The 18,269-nt window shown below is 37.1% G+C and overlaps 1 protein-coding gene across 1 annotated transcript; it reads left to right on the top strand.

Annotated features, from left to right (window-relative positions):
* The first annotated feature begins 13,916 nt into the window (after positions 1-13,916).
* LOC113135822 (B2 bradykinin receptor-like) lies at positions 13,917-17,466 on the top strand. The gene is made up of 2 exons (XM_026316509.2): positions 13,917-14,046; positions 15,812-17,466. The coding sequence occupies exons 1-2, from the start codon at positions 14,027-14,029 to the stop codon at positions 16,854-16,856; spliced, it is 1,065 nt and encodes a 354-aa protein (XP_026172294.1). The 5' UTR covers positions 13,917-14,026; the 3' UTR covers positions 16,857-17,466.
* The last annotated feature ends 803 nt before the right edge of the window (positions 17,467-18,269 follow it).

Here is an 18,269-nt window from a genome sequence, read left to right as displayed (position 1 = left end):
CATACTGGCTTACTTTATCAAATGTACCATGTAAGCAGACACACACACACACATGCACGCACAGATTCTAATCTCTTAGTGTCTACTTATATAATGTTCAAACAAGGACTTTTCAATCCTGTTATTTTTAATAAATGGTTGATGTAGAAATATTTAGAGATATTGTAAACCACATACACAATGCTACTTTTGTAAAGATGTGCTACTATTAAACTTTCTGTATTAATGCACAGTGGTTTTCTTCTCTGGGAAAAAAAAAGTCCATTTATGTCAGGACTGAGATTGTTAAATGAAGAATAATGAAGTGGAAACACTGGTGTCTAAATCAAACTTCTGGCTTTGTACATAGTGTTTGATGATGCAAGAAGGTGTTTTAGCTCCATCTTTTCTCTGCCTGAATTACTTGGAATTGCTCCTGATGAAACCAGCCCACTGGCAGACACCCCTAGTTTCTGCTGATCCTTCAGGTGAGATTGATGCTAAGCTTAGCTGGTGCCATCTGTCATTTTGACACAGGCTCGTGTTGTTTAGAAACTGTGTCAGCTCACTTTTCTGTGGACCCCTGCATCCATCTGTCTCTCCCTCAGCCTCTTTCGTACTTTCTTCATGTCTGTCTATCTGTCTTCATACTTGTTTTGCTGAACAAACACCGCATGAACTTAAGATGCTTTCAAAAAACCTCAGACTTTAAAACAATCTACTGTAAGTCTTGTCTACACAAAAAGAAAATTACATTTTTGGGTAAATGTGTATGAAAAATACTTTTAACCGAAGAACAATTGAGTTAATATTTTACTACAAGACTTAGAGGCTCACAACAACAGTGCTGCTGTTTATTGGTATAATGTTTGCTGTTCACCATCTAAGTATAGTTTTAGCATGCAAACATTTGGTAATTAGTGACAAAGTACAAAGTTTGCCGGTATTTGGTCATAAAAAAAGAATATTTTATCATGCTCTAGATGAAAACTTTACGAATTGGCAAAAAAGAAAACAAAGGTCTATTAAAATGTCTAATAAAATTAGCATCAGCAAAATTTGTAGGTTTCATTCTCTGAGAACCATGAATATTTATACAAAAAACCATCAAAATAGTTGAGATAGTTTGCACAAAAATAGTCGACTGAATGATTGGTTCAAAATTTGAACATATTAAAATAATGTACTGTACAGTTTGAATTTCCATCTTTACTGAGCTCTCCAGGTGCTTTCACAACCATAACATCGAGGATGGCTTTCTGCTACACATCCGTGGCTATAAATCCCCGCTGGGGATAAGTGATGTCAAAAACAATTAGAGATCACATTTCTAATTCCAAGAACTACCCAACATTTACACCACCTTGCAGACTAAATCTGGCCTTTCCCCACTGAATAGGCAGCTTGGTTCATCTCCCTTCAAACTCACCATGGGCCTTTCTGATCCCTTTCAGCAGCAGGAAATAGAGCTAGAGATGAAATTAACAGTAACACAATCTCAGAAAACCTTCACATTGCTTCCACTACTTGTTGTGCCTTTCGTTTGTATTTGATCTAGCAACTCAATTGTGAAGGGAAATCCCAGGAGTTTCCCAACAACCACCAAATCCTAGAGATCGTTCAGAAAGAGTAAGATGAAATAAATAATCCATGGACTTGGCTAATCTATGCTAATGCATGGTAATTAATAAACTTTGTGGAAATTGACCATGGTTAAGAATTAATTTATATGGTCTCTGCAAGATGAGGCTGGCTTTGCTTGTGAATAATAGATAATGTTGTTAATTTAAAGCCAAGACAACATTAATCAGTCTGAAAGCACTGTATAAGGAAAGGAGAGGACAGGACAGAGTGTGCTACAGGATGATTTAAGGAAAGACTGACTTGTTCCTCCTCAGCTGCCCCCGAGTCTCACAGGATTCAACTTCAGCTCAACTCCTGTCCAGTCGAGTGACAGTGGGGTGATGAGGTGCAGGGTATGCTAATACATGCCAAGCTGCTCAGACACATCTTGTCAAACTTTCACTTCAGAGACACATTGAAATGTACAGTATGTGGGTCTATAAGTATCCAGTGCCATAATAAAGGCTCTATATTCTCATCTATATGATGAGTCAAATAAATATGCCGACACAGTTCATTTTTACTTGTGAGAAAGCATTGCAGGAAGTAGAGGAGAGGTAGGCCAGGATATCTATCACAGTGTGCAAGTGCGTGTGCTTATGTGGGTGGGTGAGGAAAGGAATAAAACACACAAGCTCCAGCTATAGTGTATCATCATGAGCCTTCAGACATCTCTGTAATGCAGCTTCAACACACTCTTACATGCATCACTGAAGACAAAATCATGCAGAAAACTTTGCATCTGTACACATTAGCATTTCCCAACATTATCGGTTTCGTACTCTTGGTGTCCTAGTTTGCAGCTCTTATTTTACAGTCATCTTACACTGGCCTTAATATGATTATGATTATTCAAAAGCTGAGAAAATAAAAACTCGCAGCTCTGTGCCTGGATATTTGGTTGGATTTAAATCCAGTCAAACTATAAAAAAAATTAATTAATTAAAGCAATTTTTAAGAAGGGTGACAGGAAAATACAATTTAAGTTTAAGTTTTACGAAGCTGTGATTAAAACAGTGTCTGCAACCTAATATTTAGAGAGAATAAATAATCTGCATTAATTTATACTTGATACCTTCTTATCCTATTTTATAGCAACATCCAAAATACAATAGTGAAACAGCTATAAATTTTCTGGTCTAGACCTGGGTGACAACATAACAGTCAATTGCCCTGGTATTAAACAGGCAAACTAGAAACACTGGAAATCAGATAGTATGTATCTGAGTAATTAGTATTGTTTCCAGCAGTCAGGGTATCAAAAAATCAGCCGGCTGAGCTCTGGAGCTGAAGTCAAAAGTTTAATGGCTGTCCCCAGGTGAATGAGCTCAAGGCAGCAGACCACAATAGAGGCAGGATAATAAAGATACATCAGTTTGCTGCAGGTTAATGCTAATTGGTTTTCCCTGACTCATAAGATTAGGTTGTTATCAGAATCAATAATGGGCTTTTGGGCTTTCTCTGTGTTTTCTGCTTGCGGTCACTTTCAAAGAAGAACAAAGACTGGTTGTTCTCGGCACATAAACAGTCTGCCTCTACCTCACAGCATGTTTGTTCAACTGACATTAGAATGAAAAATGCTTTTTTTTTTTTGCAGTAACACACAAACAACACAGAGTTTTATTCTCTGGTCTGATGACTATAACTGGTAGATTTTACAGAGATCTCACCAGCTGGCACCTGGTGATTATCTCTTGAAAACATATAAGAGGGAAGAAATGGTGAGAAAAGGATTTTTGGTGGGCTGCTACCATGGAAACAGTAAGCTGTAATAGATTTAGATGGTACCTTTGGCTTGTGACAGCCATTTCTGAGCCTTGGTTTTCTTTCTTTCTTTTATAAGGTTTCTTTTCCTTACATATTTCTTAATCACACACATATAGACCCATGAACAGATGTTCTGTGTCTATAATGCTGCTCATTACAGATGCTTCTCAACCCTCACAATATTCTGTAATAAGGAGCAATAATTGCATCTCAGATTAATCAGAACAATTAAATAAGATGACAGCCCCGTTTACTTAATCATTCGTGACATAGGTTAGCTATCTGCTGTACTGAAATACTATATTCCATACAGTTCAGTTGGTTAATTGAAGTCATGACTAAAAGCTCTCCCGCTGATTCATTTAGTCTACCTGTCATTTGTATAAAATATAAAATAGGTCACTTGAAATCCATTTCTTCATTAAGCTCTCCTTTCTCCCTCCAATCTCAAGAGGTGGTAAATAATGTGCAATAGGAAACAGAGTCTTTAGTGCTGGAGGCTCTACCACCCCCTGATGTTGCAGAAGCTTCAACGAAAATGCTTCATTACTGTTACTCCATGATGGGAGCTCAGACTCACCCATCATGCATAAGGAAGGAGCCCTATTTTAGTGATTTGGTATAGCTGTAGAGTGCATGACTGGGTCTCTCTCAGTCTTCTATGAGGCAGGGTGACAGAGAAGGTATTTGTTGCTGCATGTCATCTCGTATAAAACACATTCTTAGAAAGAGAAAGGACTTTATGAGGAAGCTGCCCTTTGAACAAGATGGATGCAGACCTGCCTACCTCTCCCCTGAGCCAAATCTGTTAATGTATTAAGCTTATTACTGTTAGTTTTTTTTTTCAAATATAGCTCTTATTTGTGTCAGCTACACTGACAGAGAGTAGATTCACTGTAGCTCACTGTAGATAGTTATCACGGAAGCAAGACCCAGTCATACTAAAGGCTCTGTGAGCTAAATGTTAATGTCAGCACATTAACATGCTCACAATGACAACCCTAGCATGCTGATGTTTGAGAAATATAATGCTCATCATTTTTGTGCTTATTTTGTTAGCATGTCAATATATGCACAAAACTCAAAGGACAGCTAAAGCTGGTCTTTAATGTTGCAGCTATTTGGTCATATTGTAGGTGTTAGTCTAATAAAAATCTGACCCTATGTTTGCTCAAAGAAACTTATTATAGCTGATCAAAATATATTCTGCAGGGAACATAAATATCTGTTCCTGTTGATGGATCACCAAAGTCATTAGGATTCACCCTCTGTGAAACATGAGAAACTGTACAAAACTTTGTGCCAATACATCTTCCAGATATTCTAAGTGCACTGCACTTCAATCAGTTGTCACAAAGCACATATGACATTTGATCAATAAGCAGGAGCCTGATCCTCCAGTCAAGCACATGTAACAACAAATACAAGTCTCAGAAAGTGGCGGAGTCCTGTGAATAAGATGCCCATCCCTCAGCAGACCCCTGCCACAGCTCTGTCACTACCCTGAATATGACCGAATATCAGCATGCAGATCACGCAGCCTGTCACCATGGAGACTGACATGTCTCCAGTTTGCCTGGCACAGCCACTGGCAGGCACAGTAGAGTCTAACTTAGATGGTTGCTGGCCAAAATTAAAGTGGAAGTCACTCCAGACGTTAATGGAGGAGCTATTGAAAAGAGAGCAAGGCACAGAGAGAGACAGACAGTCTGACAGAAAATGACAGGATGATTGAGAAGAGCAAAAAAGCAAGAAAATGGGAAGGAAAAAGATCAGGATTAAGAGTGGAAGTGTCTGTCCACTTCTCCGTGTTGTGATGAATGTCTGACAGGCATTCTCTCAGAGTAGAGCAGAGATTGATCGATGCTGATCTATGTCATCTCAAGCTCAGTCTGAAACACTGGCAAGCTTTCCATGGAGACAGTTTGTGCTGGTGGCAATTCTTATATCTCCCGTATTATTAATGCATCATGTCACCTACAAGATCTTTCCTGTGTGTTTTAATCTGTGTGTGGTAATCAGATGCTTTCTTTAATTTAAAATTGCATTACCCCATAGATATGGAAAAACGTAAAAAAGTCGTGTAAATTATATCACAGTTCAGTCAAATATATGCAGGCATCATAAGTAAAAGAAAATAGCCCTTGTCACATATCAGTGTTACAGTTATATAAATAGGGGGGAAATAACTCTGAAGATTTACTTTACTTCACTACAGTTTTGAGGCACTTGAGTGTTTTCCATTTTTTTGCAATTGTGATTAATTTGTAGTATACTATTTTACTTTTTATACATTCTTTTATTCAGAAATAGTTATGGTTGGATCTGCATCAAATCCATTTCAGTAGCCCAAATATTATGACAGTTTTCAAAAGTCATTTACATTTATTTAGTCTTTGTAATTTCTAAGACACAGATACAATTTGTCCAGCAGAGGGCCCCATATCAGTTTTTTTTTTCAGATGATGGTATGCCAAGATAATGAGATTAACAGTAAATGCATTATGAATGCTGCTGAATCAAAATCCCCTTTATTAGCTGGTATATGATTTATATGAATCTATTAATGAGAAATAGGTATAGGTACAGTAAGTACTGCATAACATACTGAGACTTATATTTGACAGGAAATAGATTATTTTGCACAATGTGATTATTATACTGTAATATATACATTTATATAAATGTAAACTAGATCATTTTTTGTTGCAGGATGATTGCACAAAAGTTATTCTGTAACAGAATACGGCTTTACAGCTCCTGCATATGATGGCATTTGGGAAGACTGTTTGTTTTGACAAGTTGAAGGAAATAGATTATGAGAATGGCACAAGTAGTCTAAAGTGATTGTGTTTCCCCTAACTGTGGCCATTTATACACAACAATACTCTATAGATTGTTAAGCAAGACACCAATTTTAATGACAATACCAGTGTATCTAGAGAAGACACGTTAGTGATATGCAGTAGCAATCCTGTGATAGTGCCACCACACTGTCAAAAGTCATTCAGTGAAAAATGTAGTCATCTGTTTTGTTGCTCTGAGGCATGCAGTGGTTATGTAGTCTGTCAGTCCGCATCAGAGAAAAATGACAAAATATTCAACAAAGTCATGTCTGATAGCTGTTTGTTTTATTGAAGTTTTCATATTTTAACAGACATTCCCCGAATGCTGGAAAATACCCAAAATATTAGATACAGCAGCTTCATATTATATCGAGCATTCTGTTGTCATGTTTCCTGAATGTGTTTAATAAGAGTATGAATTATTTACACATAACTTGCAATAACTGTTCTGACGCATTTGCTTTTGCAGCTGTTGACAAAGTGGAAAGTGTAGTTCAGTGAGATCATTAGGAGTCATAAACACAATTACCTATTTTGCAAGTGGCTGAATAATGAAATATTTAGTCCAATCAAGTGGCTTCCTCCCACACAGTTTACCTCTCACTCAGTTCTTCTGTAAGCTATAAACACACACAGCCAGACACACAATCTTTCAGCTCAGTCTGTGGACATACACACATTTATTTCACCATAAACGGCACATTTGCTTATGTAACTAAAATGTTTTTTAATGTTCAAATCGCAACGGAAAACTAAAATTAAGACAACAGACATTTGGATTGGGCTGCCCATTGATAGCTGACTCACAGTATTGCATAAGGTCTCCGCATCTGATTTGCTCATATTTTTTTAGTTTGTTTGAAAGAACGTGGAAAATAAAATGCTACATCTAAATTATAGAGGGATTTTAAATTAAATTGCAAAATATAATAGACGATACATATTGTAAAAGAAACAACTCATATTACAGTCTCTATAACTACAGCAGCCAGACACATTTGTCCAGTCAGACAGCGTTAAAAGCAGTGGTTGGATGGCTGCCCGCGTTAGTGGTATCAGACCAGGCTCTAAAATTTCTGTTCTTAGATACCAGCTGATAATCACAGACTTGCTTATGGAGCCATCTGACCATTGTCTCACCTGTTTGGACTCAACATAGAAAATCTTTTTGTTTCATTTGTTTATTATAACCCTTAGTTTGCAAGATCAGAGTGTAGTGTAGATCAGTACCCACATTGTGCTGAGATGAATGCTATCATTATGCAGGATGCAGAGATTGATCGATGCTGATCTATGTCATCTCAAGCTCAGTCTGAAACACTGGCAAGCTTTCCATGGAGACAGTTTGTGCTGGTGGCAATTCTTATATCTCCCGTATTATTAATGCATCATGTCACCTACAAGATCTTTCCTGTGTGTTTTAATCTGTGTGTGGTAATCAGATGCTTTCTTTAATTTAAAATTGCATTACCCCATAGATATGGAAAAACGTAAAAAAGTCGTGTAAATTATATCACAGTTCAGTCAAATATATGCAGGCATCATAAGTAAAAGAAAATAGCCCTTGTCACATATCAGTGTTACAGTTATATAAATAGGGGGGAAATAACTCTGAAGATTTACTTTACTTCACTACAGTTTTGAGGCACTTGAGTGTTTTCCATTTTTTTGCAATTGTGATTAATTTGTAGTATACTATTTTACTTTTTATACATTCTTTTATTCAGAAATAGTTATGGTTGGATCTGCATCAAATCCATTTCAGTAGCCCAAATATTATGACAGTTTTCAAAAGTCATTTACATTTATTTAGTCTTTGTAATTTCTAAGACACAGATACAATTTGTCCAGCAGAGGGCCCCATATCAGTTTTTTTTTTCAGATGATGGTATGCCAAGATAATGAGATTAACAGTAAATGCATTATGAATGCTGCTGAATCAAAATCCCCTTTATTAGCTGGTATATGATTTATATGAATCTATTAATGAGAAATAGGTATAGGTACAGTAAGTACTGCATAACATACTGAGACTTATATTTGACAGGAAATAGATTATTTTGCACAATGTGATTATTATACTGTAATATATACATTTATATAAATGTAAACTAGATCATTTTTTGTTGCAGGATGATTGCACAAAAGTTATTCTGTAACAGAATACGGCTTTACAGCTCCTGCATATGATGGCATTTGGGAAGACTGTTTGTTTTGACAAGTTGAAGGAAATAGATTATGAGAATGGCACAAGTAGTCTAAAGTGATTGTGTTTCCCCTAACTGTGGCCATTTATACACAACAATACTCTATAGATTGTTAAGCAAGACACCAATTTTAATGACAATACCAGTGTATCTAGAGAAGACACGTTAGTGATATGCAGTAGCAATCCTGTGATAGTGCCACCACACTGTCAAAAGTCATTCAGTGAAAAATGTAGTCATCTGTTTTGTTGCTCTGAGGCATGCAGTGGTTATGTAGTCTGTCAGTCCGCATCAGAGAAAAATGACAAAATATTCAACAAAGTCATGTCTGATAGCTGTTTGTTTTATTGAAGTTTTCATATTTTAACAGACATTCCCCGAATGCTGGAAAATACCCAAAATATTAGATACAGCAGCTTCATATTATATCGAGCATTCTGTTGTCATGTTTCCTGAATGTGATTAATAAGAGTATGAATTATTTACACATAACTTGCAATAACTGTTCTGACGCATTTGCTTTTGCAGCTGTTGACAAAGTGGAAAGTGTAGTTCAGTGAGATCATTAGGAGTCATAAACACAATTACCTACTTTGCAAGTGGCTGAATAATGAAATATTTAGTCCAATCAAGTGGCTTCCTCCCACACAGTTCACCTCTCACTCAGTTCTTCTGTAAGCTATAAACACCCACAGCCAGACACACAAGCTTTCAGCTCAGTCTGTGGACATAAACACATTTATTTCACCATAAACGGCACATTTGCTTATGTAACTAAAATGTTTTTTAATGTTCAAATCGCAACGGAAAACTAAAATTAAGACAACAGACATTTGGATTGGGCTGCCCATTGATAGCTGACTCACAGTATTGCATAAGGTCTCCGCATCTGATTTGCTCATATTTTTTTAGTTTGTTTGAAAGAACGTGGAAAATAAAATGCTACATCTAAATTATAGAGGGATTTTAAATTAAATTGCAAAATATAATAGACGATACATATTGTAAAAGAAACAACTCATATTACAGTCTCTATAACTACAGCAGCCAGACACATTTGTCCAGTCAGACAGCGTTAAAAGCAGTGGTTGGATGGCTGCCCGCGTTAGTGGTATCAGACCAGGCTCTTAAAGTACTGAGGTCTGGGACCACTCCCAGTGTCAGACTCTGGAATGGTTTTATTCTGTCTCTTATGAGCTCTCACTCACTTGCTTTTCAAACGCCCTCATTGTACCAGACAGCTGTGAAAACAATTTCGACACTATGTGAGAAGAGCTGAGCACTGTTGCCTCAAACCTGTGAGTTATGAAAGAGGGGACAGGGGTGGGATCAGAACTGAGTAATGGAGCTCACAGCCTGGAAAAAAATGTTAGGAGACAAGTAAAATTATACAGGAAATGAGTAGGGTATTTTCAAACAGGAGCATGAGCCCAGTCGCCCCCTCGCCCAGACATTTGTTACATGCTTCAGTACACGCCACTGAGACATAACTAACAACAGTGGACAGACTTGTAGCCTGTTTTCATGAGTACTCAAAGACCTTAACTCTGTGACTATAAATCAGGGGCTAATACCTGTCATTGAATGTATTGTAATGTAAGGGATTCATGGGCTTTAGCTTTATAAACATATGAAGGATTGGCCAGGGTAAAGGTTTAAATCACTTTACATTCATATTGTGAATGCTGGTTATTTTGGCAGAAAGATGTTCCTTTAAAGGGTCATATTTATTGTTTTTACACTTATTCTGTCAAGACATGCAGATAATGAAGGTTTTAATTGCTTTGGTTTGAAGGTAATCATTACAGAGATTTCCGCTGCCCTCTCAGTACAATGGAGATGAATAGCATTGTGTTTGAGGTGCTCAGGTTAATGAATTATAAATGCATGCATGTATTAGTTAGTCAGAATATACCACAAACCTTTCCTGTAAATATTTACTTTTTTTCTAATGAAAACAGGTCTCAACAGAGACAAGTTACATCATTTTACTTTACATTTAGTTCTCCACCAACCCATAATATACAACAGTTTAACTCCTTACATCTGTGTTTTCCCTGGTAGGGGTATACTATTGTTACAAAACTGCTGGTAAAACCATTATGTTGTAAAGCAGTTATTACTGGGCAGGATCCATGCAGATAATTCTGTAAAACAAAGCATTGAATAAAACGGTTTGCTGAGGGACAGTTAATTTCATAGTCTTAAAAATAAAAACTGAATTTCAGTGAGAATATTTTTTAACAACCACATCTCATTTTAGATGAAGTCTTCAGTAGATGGGGCAGCAATTAAAGAAACCTACAAATGAATGAATACATGACACGTTGCAAAGATGGCTTTCTGTGTTCATGTCAGAAAAATAAAGAGCAGGGAAACTGAAAAAAGACCTGAATAACCTGTACAAAAACGGGGAAAGCGAGAAACCGATGAACAAACCAAAGTTTGTTGTCAAGTCAGATAACCTGATATGCATACAGGTGTTGGCAGAAGACCAAATATTTTGTCCCAAACCAGAAAAAACAAATGCCCTGTTGTCTGAAATATAACTGAGTTATATAATTGAGTTTGAATTGGAACCTCAGATGTTCGTAAGAAATTTGTTGTGTACTTCAGTACATTTGTTCTATTGTTTTATGCATTAGTTGGAATCTTATCTTTTCAAGAAACAAGAAAATGCCAAAACAAAAAAGAAGAAACTATCTTATGCAACACCAGGAAGTCTCATTATTGTTAAGGGTCAAATATAACCTGCTATGTCTTTTTATGGGAAACTAATACTACTTAACTACTACTTACTACTAACACAGGGCTCAAGCTTGCTGTAGGTTACTTTGAGGTTACTGGTTACAATCAAATTATAGGTTGTTGTGGCGAATTCACGGGCCAAGGTGGAGTGCAGCCGCTGTACCTCTCACAGACACTGTTCTTCTTATTCTTCTGATGTTTGAAATCAAACTCACAAGCCGACAAAGTCTGAGCCAAAAGTTTATTATACACTTGGAACAGTTACAAAATAAACCTGTTCTGATCCCTGGGTATCCGCTGCCTGCTACCTGCTGTGTTCTGGCTTATATTCATTTCTAAAGTCTCCCTTTATTGTGGTCCTCAATTCTAAGTCCATCCCCCCATTTCCTTTTATTCAACCATGCCTAATCCATAAATATTGGTGTCTCATTTTAAACATGGTTTTCTGAAATAGTGGTGCCACATGTACCTGCCTGACATGGAAACAATGGTATCCTATATCCTCGGTCAGCTTGGGTTTAGTTATGCTCTTGCAGCCATTTTCTACTATGACTATAACTAATACACACATATCCATTGCTAAATACTGACAAAGTTAATATAAGTAATCTTATGTTATCTTCAAAGTCACACTCTACTCAGATGATAAGGTTGTAGAGTATTTAGATCAATGAATGTCCTTACAGTTAAATGAGTGCTGAGGTTACATATTGGATAAATATTCTACAAAGGCCTTTCTTTAAAATATATTAAAAGGTTTATGGGTAATAACAGTTATACTTACAGTTACATCTAATATATATTACAGAATATTATGACAGGGTTTGCCAGTGTCTGAGCATTTAGTACCATTGCAAATTTAGGAACTGAAATGCATCATTGCACTATCATTCAAGGAAGGTCTCAATCTAATTATAGTGTCATTTAGGTCATAGTCACGCATTAACAGCATGTTAATCATATGAATATGACACACCAGATCAGTTTTTACAGAACATTGTCTGCTTTTATGGCCTTTGTCTGTTCTAACCAATGCTAACTTGAAAATGACCTTTTGCTCAAATTACATTCTCCCTCATTAATTGCATTGTGAGGTCTTAATGTCTCCCAGATTGCCCTGTTATTTATCCCAGTGATGAATAACCCGGAGATAAATTAAAATTTCTGTTCTTAGATACCAGCTGATAATCACAGACTTGCTTATGGAGCCATCTGACCATTGTCTCACCTGTTTGGACTCAACATAGAAAATCTTTTTGTTTCATTTGTTTATTATAACCCTTAGTTTGCAAGATCAGAGTGTAGTGTAGATCAGTACCCACATTGTGCTGAGATGAATGCTATCATTATGCAGGATGCATGATGAGAGATGAAGCTGAAAGGGTTAACTATTTTCTTTGTTACTTTAAATTTTGCACCAGTTGAGACCGTTACCCTCCACCCACTCTCCTTTTCTACATCAAAGGAGTAGAAGGCAAAGGTCAACCCTCAGCTTCGCAGCACAGAAAAGCTACTATCACCACCAGACTTGTAGGATTACATGTAACTACAGTTAAAAGAAACAAAACACACTCAAGCATGTCAAAAAGAATGATTTTCATGCAACATAAAGGCTGAAATTACTGGCTTAGGTTAAGGTTAGCTGGACAGTGGTCTATGTTTTCAAATGTCTTGCAATAAACAAAATTTTAGCCTTGGAGTTGAGCTTTAAATGGCTGATGGCCATCAACAGCAGTAGTGTTACCACTTAAATACACATAAATCCTACTGTTCATTGCCAAACTTTCCAGCTCTTACCAGGCATTCAGACCAAAAACAGCAGTACTTTAAAAACTTGCACAGGTCACTGCATGTTGTTTGAGGTGTTTTGTGAAATCACTATAATTTTATTATTCATCGTCCCAAACACAAGTTAAACACTAAAAATGTCCAGATCACAAAGATTTGCCAGGAACATGTGCTTGCATGTGTTTGAGTAACCAAAGACTCATTGCCTTGCCACGTGGTGTTACACTGGATTTTTTTTTTTCAGTGTTCTTTGCCTCGACAGGTTTGAGGGCATGGCAGATGGAAGGCAGGCCTTGATTATAAATTTCCAACAGTCAAAAGTTTAATCATGCGACAGTGCCCCTTTTAAACCACTACACTAATAAAATGTACATTACACAGGACTATAGCAAAGTTGGTCACTGTAATAATAATCTTAGAGTAAATAAAGTTGCAGTGCAGTAAACAGAATCTTTCATCTCTTATGCATATAACATTAAGTGGCTTTCATGAGAGTTCAAGCACACCAATATAATGCTGAAGAAATAATCCCATTGTGCCAATGTCAATCAGTCAATCAGCCTTTATTTGCATAACATCTAAAGTGCTCTAGAGATGACTAGCATCTTGATTTATAACACACTGCTACAACAAATTAAACTTTAAGGTGGCTGCGTACTGATAAGAAATTAAGAATGAGAAAGTTGGCACTATAATACAGCATTTCACCACTGATGGCACAGGGCAAAAACACTTCTACCAAAAGATGAAAGGATTATGTGCGTCTGAACAGATTTTCAATCCCTGAGGTCTTTATGCAATTATAAAACACCAAGTCAAGTACAGTAAGTACAGATCACAAATGCAGACATGCTGGGTATATTCTTACTAAGAGAAGGGCAGAGGGAAAATAAGAGAAAGAGAGAGAGAGAGAAGTAGACTGAAACATGAGTTTTTGGCTGACATCATGTTAATTACAGTTTCCTTTAAGAGAGCAAGGCAGAGAGAGACAGAGCAGACCAAGGGAGGATACTGGGAGCAGTGTAACTAGCCATCTGGACATTTCACAGCTGGATTTACTCAGGAGGAATGACTTTTCAGCCGACAAGGTATGCCGCCTAAACAATTTCTTTGATGTAATCAGTGATATATTATCTCTTTATAAATACTGACAATTGGGAATTACATGATAATTTTATATCATTAACAATGTGCACAAGTTTTATCAAATGTATTGGCATGCATGAATAACGCCATTCTTCTAGTGTTGTATAAATTACAACTTGACACAATAACACAACATACAACATACAATTATACTTTGTGAAATGCAGCCAAAATAAACTCAGTTAGTTTTAAAACCTAAACTTCTACCAGTAGAGACATGTCTTTTGACATCTCTATTTCTCTAAACAGGTTTAGTGGTACATGGCATTGTTACATCTGAGCTCACAGCAGCTTTGGCTCATGTGTAAGAAGATACACTAAACGTCATTTTAATATTGCCAAACACATTTACAGCAGGAGCTTCTGCATTCTTAGTGGTATTTTTTTTTTCTTAAGAGCAATGCTTCATTGGTTATTAATAAGCGGCAACAGATTCATGATAATGTCTTTTAGACTGAAATCAAAACACTCAAGGGAACTAGAAAGAACAGAGCCAAGCCTGTAGCTCGTTACTGAAATTTGCCTGTATTGAAAGATTCAGGAATAATAGAACTACATAAACATTTAATTTAAGATTGCAATTCAGTTGTTAGTAATTCCAATCACATTTAATGTATAGTAAAAAGATGGGCATTTAAATCTATTGACTTGGTGCTGAAGTGAAGATCAGAAGCTCAGAGGTCGATATGGTAGCTTCTGTAGTGTAATGGGATGTATTGTACAAGCAGAAATATCTTCAGCACTGACTAGTTCAGTGACTTGTGTTTGATGCTGCTCCCATGGAAACACTAAGGGCAAGTCAAGGAATGACCTTATAATGAACATTTCAGAGAGGCAGAGGCACTCCCAAACTATCCCAACAACACCGTATCACATAGTTTAATCCAACAATCACAGAAGAAAATGCACAAGAAATCCAGTGACACACCAATGGAAGTTGCTCAATAATGTAATTATTAAATCACAAGTTTGAATAATAACCACAAATCAAATTCAAAAAGTTTCAGACTGTAATTCAAAATATATTAGTTAATATTATGTAATGCACTGATGTATGTCTTTTTTGTTTATGTATCACTTCATTTCGGTTGGTTATGTATCAATCTTTGGCCTTGTTATTCAATTTTTTCCTTTCTCTTTAGTTTGTACTGTTTTTTTTTAAATAGTTGTTAATGTATGCATTCTGTCCTGCAAATATATTTGTGTGTACCAGTAAGAGTTGCAACCACATCAGTGGGAGCTCAATGAGATCCATCCCTCCTTTCATCTATTGTCTACTGCTCATTCCTGTCAAGGGTCATGGGGGGCTGGAGCCAATCTGGGCAGCGAGAGGGTTGGGGGGGGGGGGCGACGACCCTGGAGAGCTCACCAGTCTATCACAGGGCTGACACAGCCAGACGGAGAGAAAACCACTCACTCTCACATTCACACCAACCACCTTAACCTGCATGTGTTTAGAGGGTGGCAACACATGGTAACACATGCAAAATAACACATGCACTTTTCTGCATCCCCTTTAACTATTGGGGTGCCCTGAAGATCCTTTTACCTCAAAAGTGTCAAAAAGAATGTAAAATAAAATGTATTTAGCTTATTTTTTATTTATATCTGAACATCTTTAGTAAAACTGAATTGTGTTTTTATGTTAAGGTTTAACTCTTGTTTCAATGTCAAAGTTTAATTGTTTTTATTTTTTGTTTTCCTTAGCCTCCCAGACTTCAGCACCACAGCTGTATATGGAGCACCAACTCAAAACAGTACCAATGACACTCTATGTCCTGATTCCGATGTGTGGGAATGGCTCCAAGCCAGACAGCCAGTGTATATCCTGATCATCACTGTACTGGGAATCATGTTTAATGTGTTTGTCCTCATGGTATTCTGTCTCCACAAGAAGCCCTGCACCGTGGCTGAGATCTACTTGAGCAACCTGGCTGCTGCTGATCTTGTTTTGGTCTCCTGTTTGCCTTTTTGGGCTGTGTATATATCCAACAGGTTCAACTGGTCCTTTGGTCAGTTCATGTGCAAAGCCATCAACCTGGGCATTAAGTTGAACACCTACTGCAGCATCTACTTCCTTGTTTTGGTCAGCATAGATCGCTATGTTGCACTGGTGCATACAATGTCCCATGGAAGAATGCGTAGGCCAAAGTATGCCAAACTGGGTTGTCTGCTGGTGTGGGGTTTTGGATTGCTCTTAAGTGTGCCAGCACTCGTCTTCAGGGATGTGCAATATTTCCCTGAGTATGATGTTAATGCATGCTTTCTGGACTACCCAAGCCACTTTGCAGAACTGCTCTTTGATGGGATGTTGATCATTTTTAGCTTCCTCATCCCCATTTCAATTATCTCATACTGCACTGTAAAAATTATTCGAGCTTTGAAAATCCAGGCAATAGAGCGGTTCAGTGGTGAGAGAACAGAACAGAAAGCCACCACTCTGATGATGGTGGTGCTCCTGGCCTTCCTCATCTGCTGGGTGCCATTCCATGTGGTCACCGCACTGGACGTACTCATGAGAGCTCATATTCTGGCAGGGTGTCATCTCTCGAACGCCTTAGAAGTCTGCAACCAGATCGTCACCTACTTAGCCTTCTTTAATAGTGTTCTCAACCCCATCCTGTATGTCATTGTAGGTAAAAACTTCCGGAAGAAAGCCGAGGAACTCTTCAATCAGTGGACTATAATCAGAATAACATCCTCTGAGTCAACACGTTCAAACCAGTCTGCTACACTAAAGACATTGATGTAAAAAAACACCTCTCAAAGTTGCAGAAAAATGACTGTGAAAAGTTCTAAATTTAATAATCTTGTGCCAAGGTTAATGATTCAAATGATAAGCTAAATTCATGATTAGAGTTGCTGAAGGTGTAATAATATTACAATATCAATGGGACCAATATCACCCTTCATCAAATCAACCTCGGAAGAAGCTTCGTCTGGAAATTAAATCCATCTTTAATGATATCATGATTGCATGTATATACAAGACCTGAATATTTCCTCCTGGTGAGGGTGTTACAGACCTCTAACAAAAAGTCTTATTCTATCCATAATAAATAAATAGCACTTAAACCAGAAAACCTAATTAAGTGGAATTGTTTTCACACTCTCAGAAACAGCTCCATCACATGTAATAAACCACAGCTGTGTCCTTGGTACAAACATTTGTAGACACAAGTATCTGAAATGTACAGGTAGTGTGATGCAAATCTGCATTAATGCTGTAAGATAATTCATGTAAATAGAATTTTCATATTCTTTCTTGTATTTCTGATACCTTCTGTTGCAAATTACAATACTTCTGTCAAGTATCTGTTTATATTTGAACATAAGCTTCAAATAAAACATACATGGTTTTATGCATGTCTCATTGAATCTTTATAAAGCATTTAAATGTTAGGTTAAGCACAAACACAATAGATATAATAGAGTCCCAACAACTGCTTGCTAAGTGTTTTCTGGTGTTTCTGACTCATTGTCTGCTTTGAGTTAAAAACAGCATGTTGTCAAAGAGTTTCCACCGGTGACACACAAACATGCGTTTTTCTGCTGGTTATACAGACATTGTGTAACAGTCTCATCAAACATTTTTTCCACACTATCATTTAATGGTTCAGTGTTTACTCAGTGTGGGCCGTGGACATGGGTACATTCCTAATTGTCCCCAAAATGAAAGCATCTCATGCCAAAAAGGAAATCTTTGTTAGGATCCAGGCTTTACCACTATTACCAAAGCTGAAAATTTTTAACACGTAGGCAGACAAAGTTACCACAAACTGTGAAATGGATGCCAAAATATACAGATTGACCTTGCCTTGTGTATTTTTGTCTGTCTTTTAGGATTCTGTTACCCTGTTTTTCACTCTCTTTTTCCATATCTGGAGAGTGCAGTGTTTTTTTTTTGTTTAAAGATGCTAATTGGATCTGCAGTCTGGTGCTGCACTGTCATCCTTATGTTTTCAGTTGTGCAATTTTTGGTCAAAATTGTACTTGCAACATACTGTACACAATACGCTGTACGCTACATTTATGCTCTCCATTTTGAGATCTGACTAACAATTGACAGTTTCAACATTTTTCTGTGGCTCTGTAATTTACCCATTCATTTAAATCGTGACATGGAAAGGTCAGGTCGCAGGACAACCTGTTACTCTGACGAATG

Source organism: Mastacembelus armatus, chromosome 22 (genome assembly GCF_900324485.2).
Source record: "Mastacembelus armatus chromosome 22, fMasArm1.2, whole genome shotgun sequence".
NCBI classification, from domain to species: Eukaryota; Metazoa; Chordata; class Actinopteri; order Synbranchiformes; family Mastacembelidae; genus Mastacembelus; species Mastacembelus armatus.
This window is presented reverse-complemented; position numbering and strand designations above follow the sequence as displayed.

Bases quoted from the DNA above. Each gene is read 5' to 3' on its own strand.
- LOC113135822 (XM_026316509.2), top strand. From the start codon at position 14,027: ATGACTTTTCAGCCGACAAG. The intron at 14,047-15,811 runs GTATGCCGCCTA...TGTTTTCCTTAG, and splicing joins ATGACTTTTCAGCCGACAAG to CCTCCCAGACTTCAGCACCA.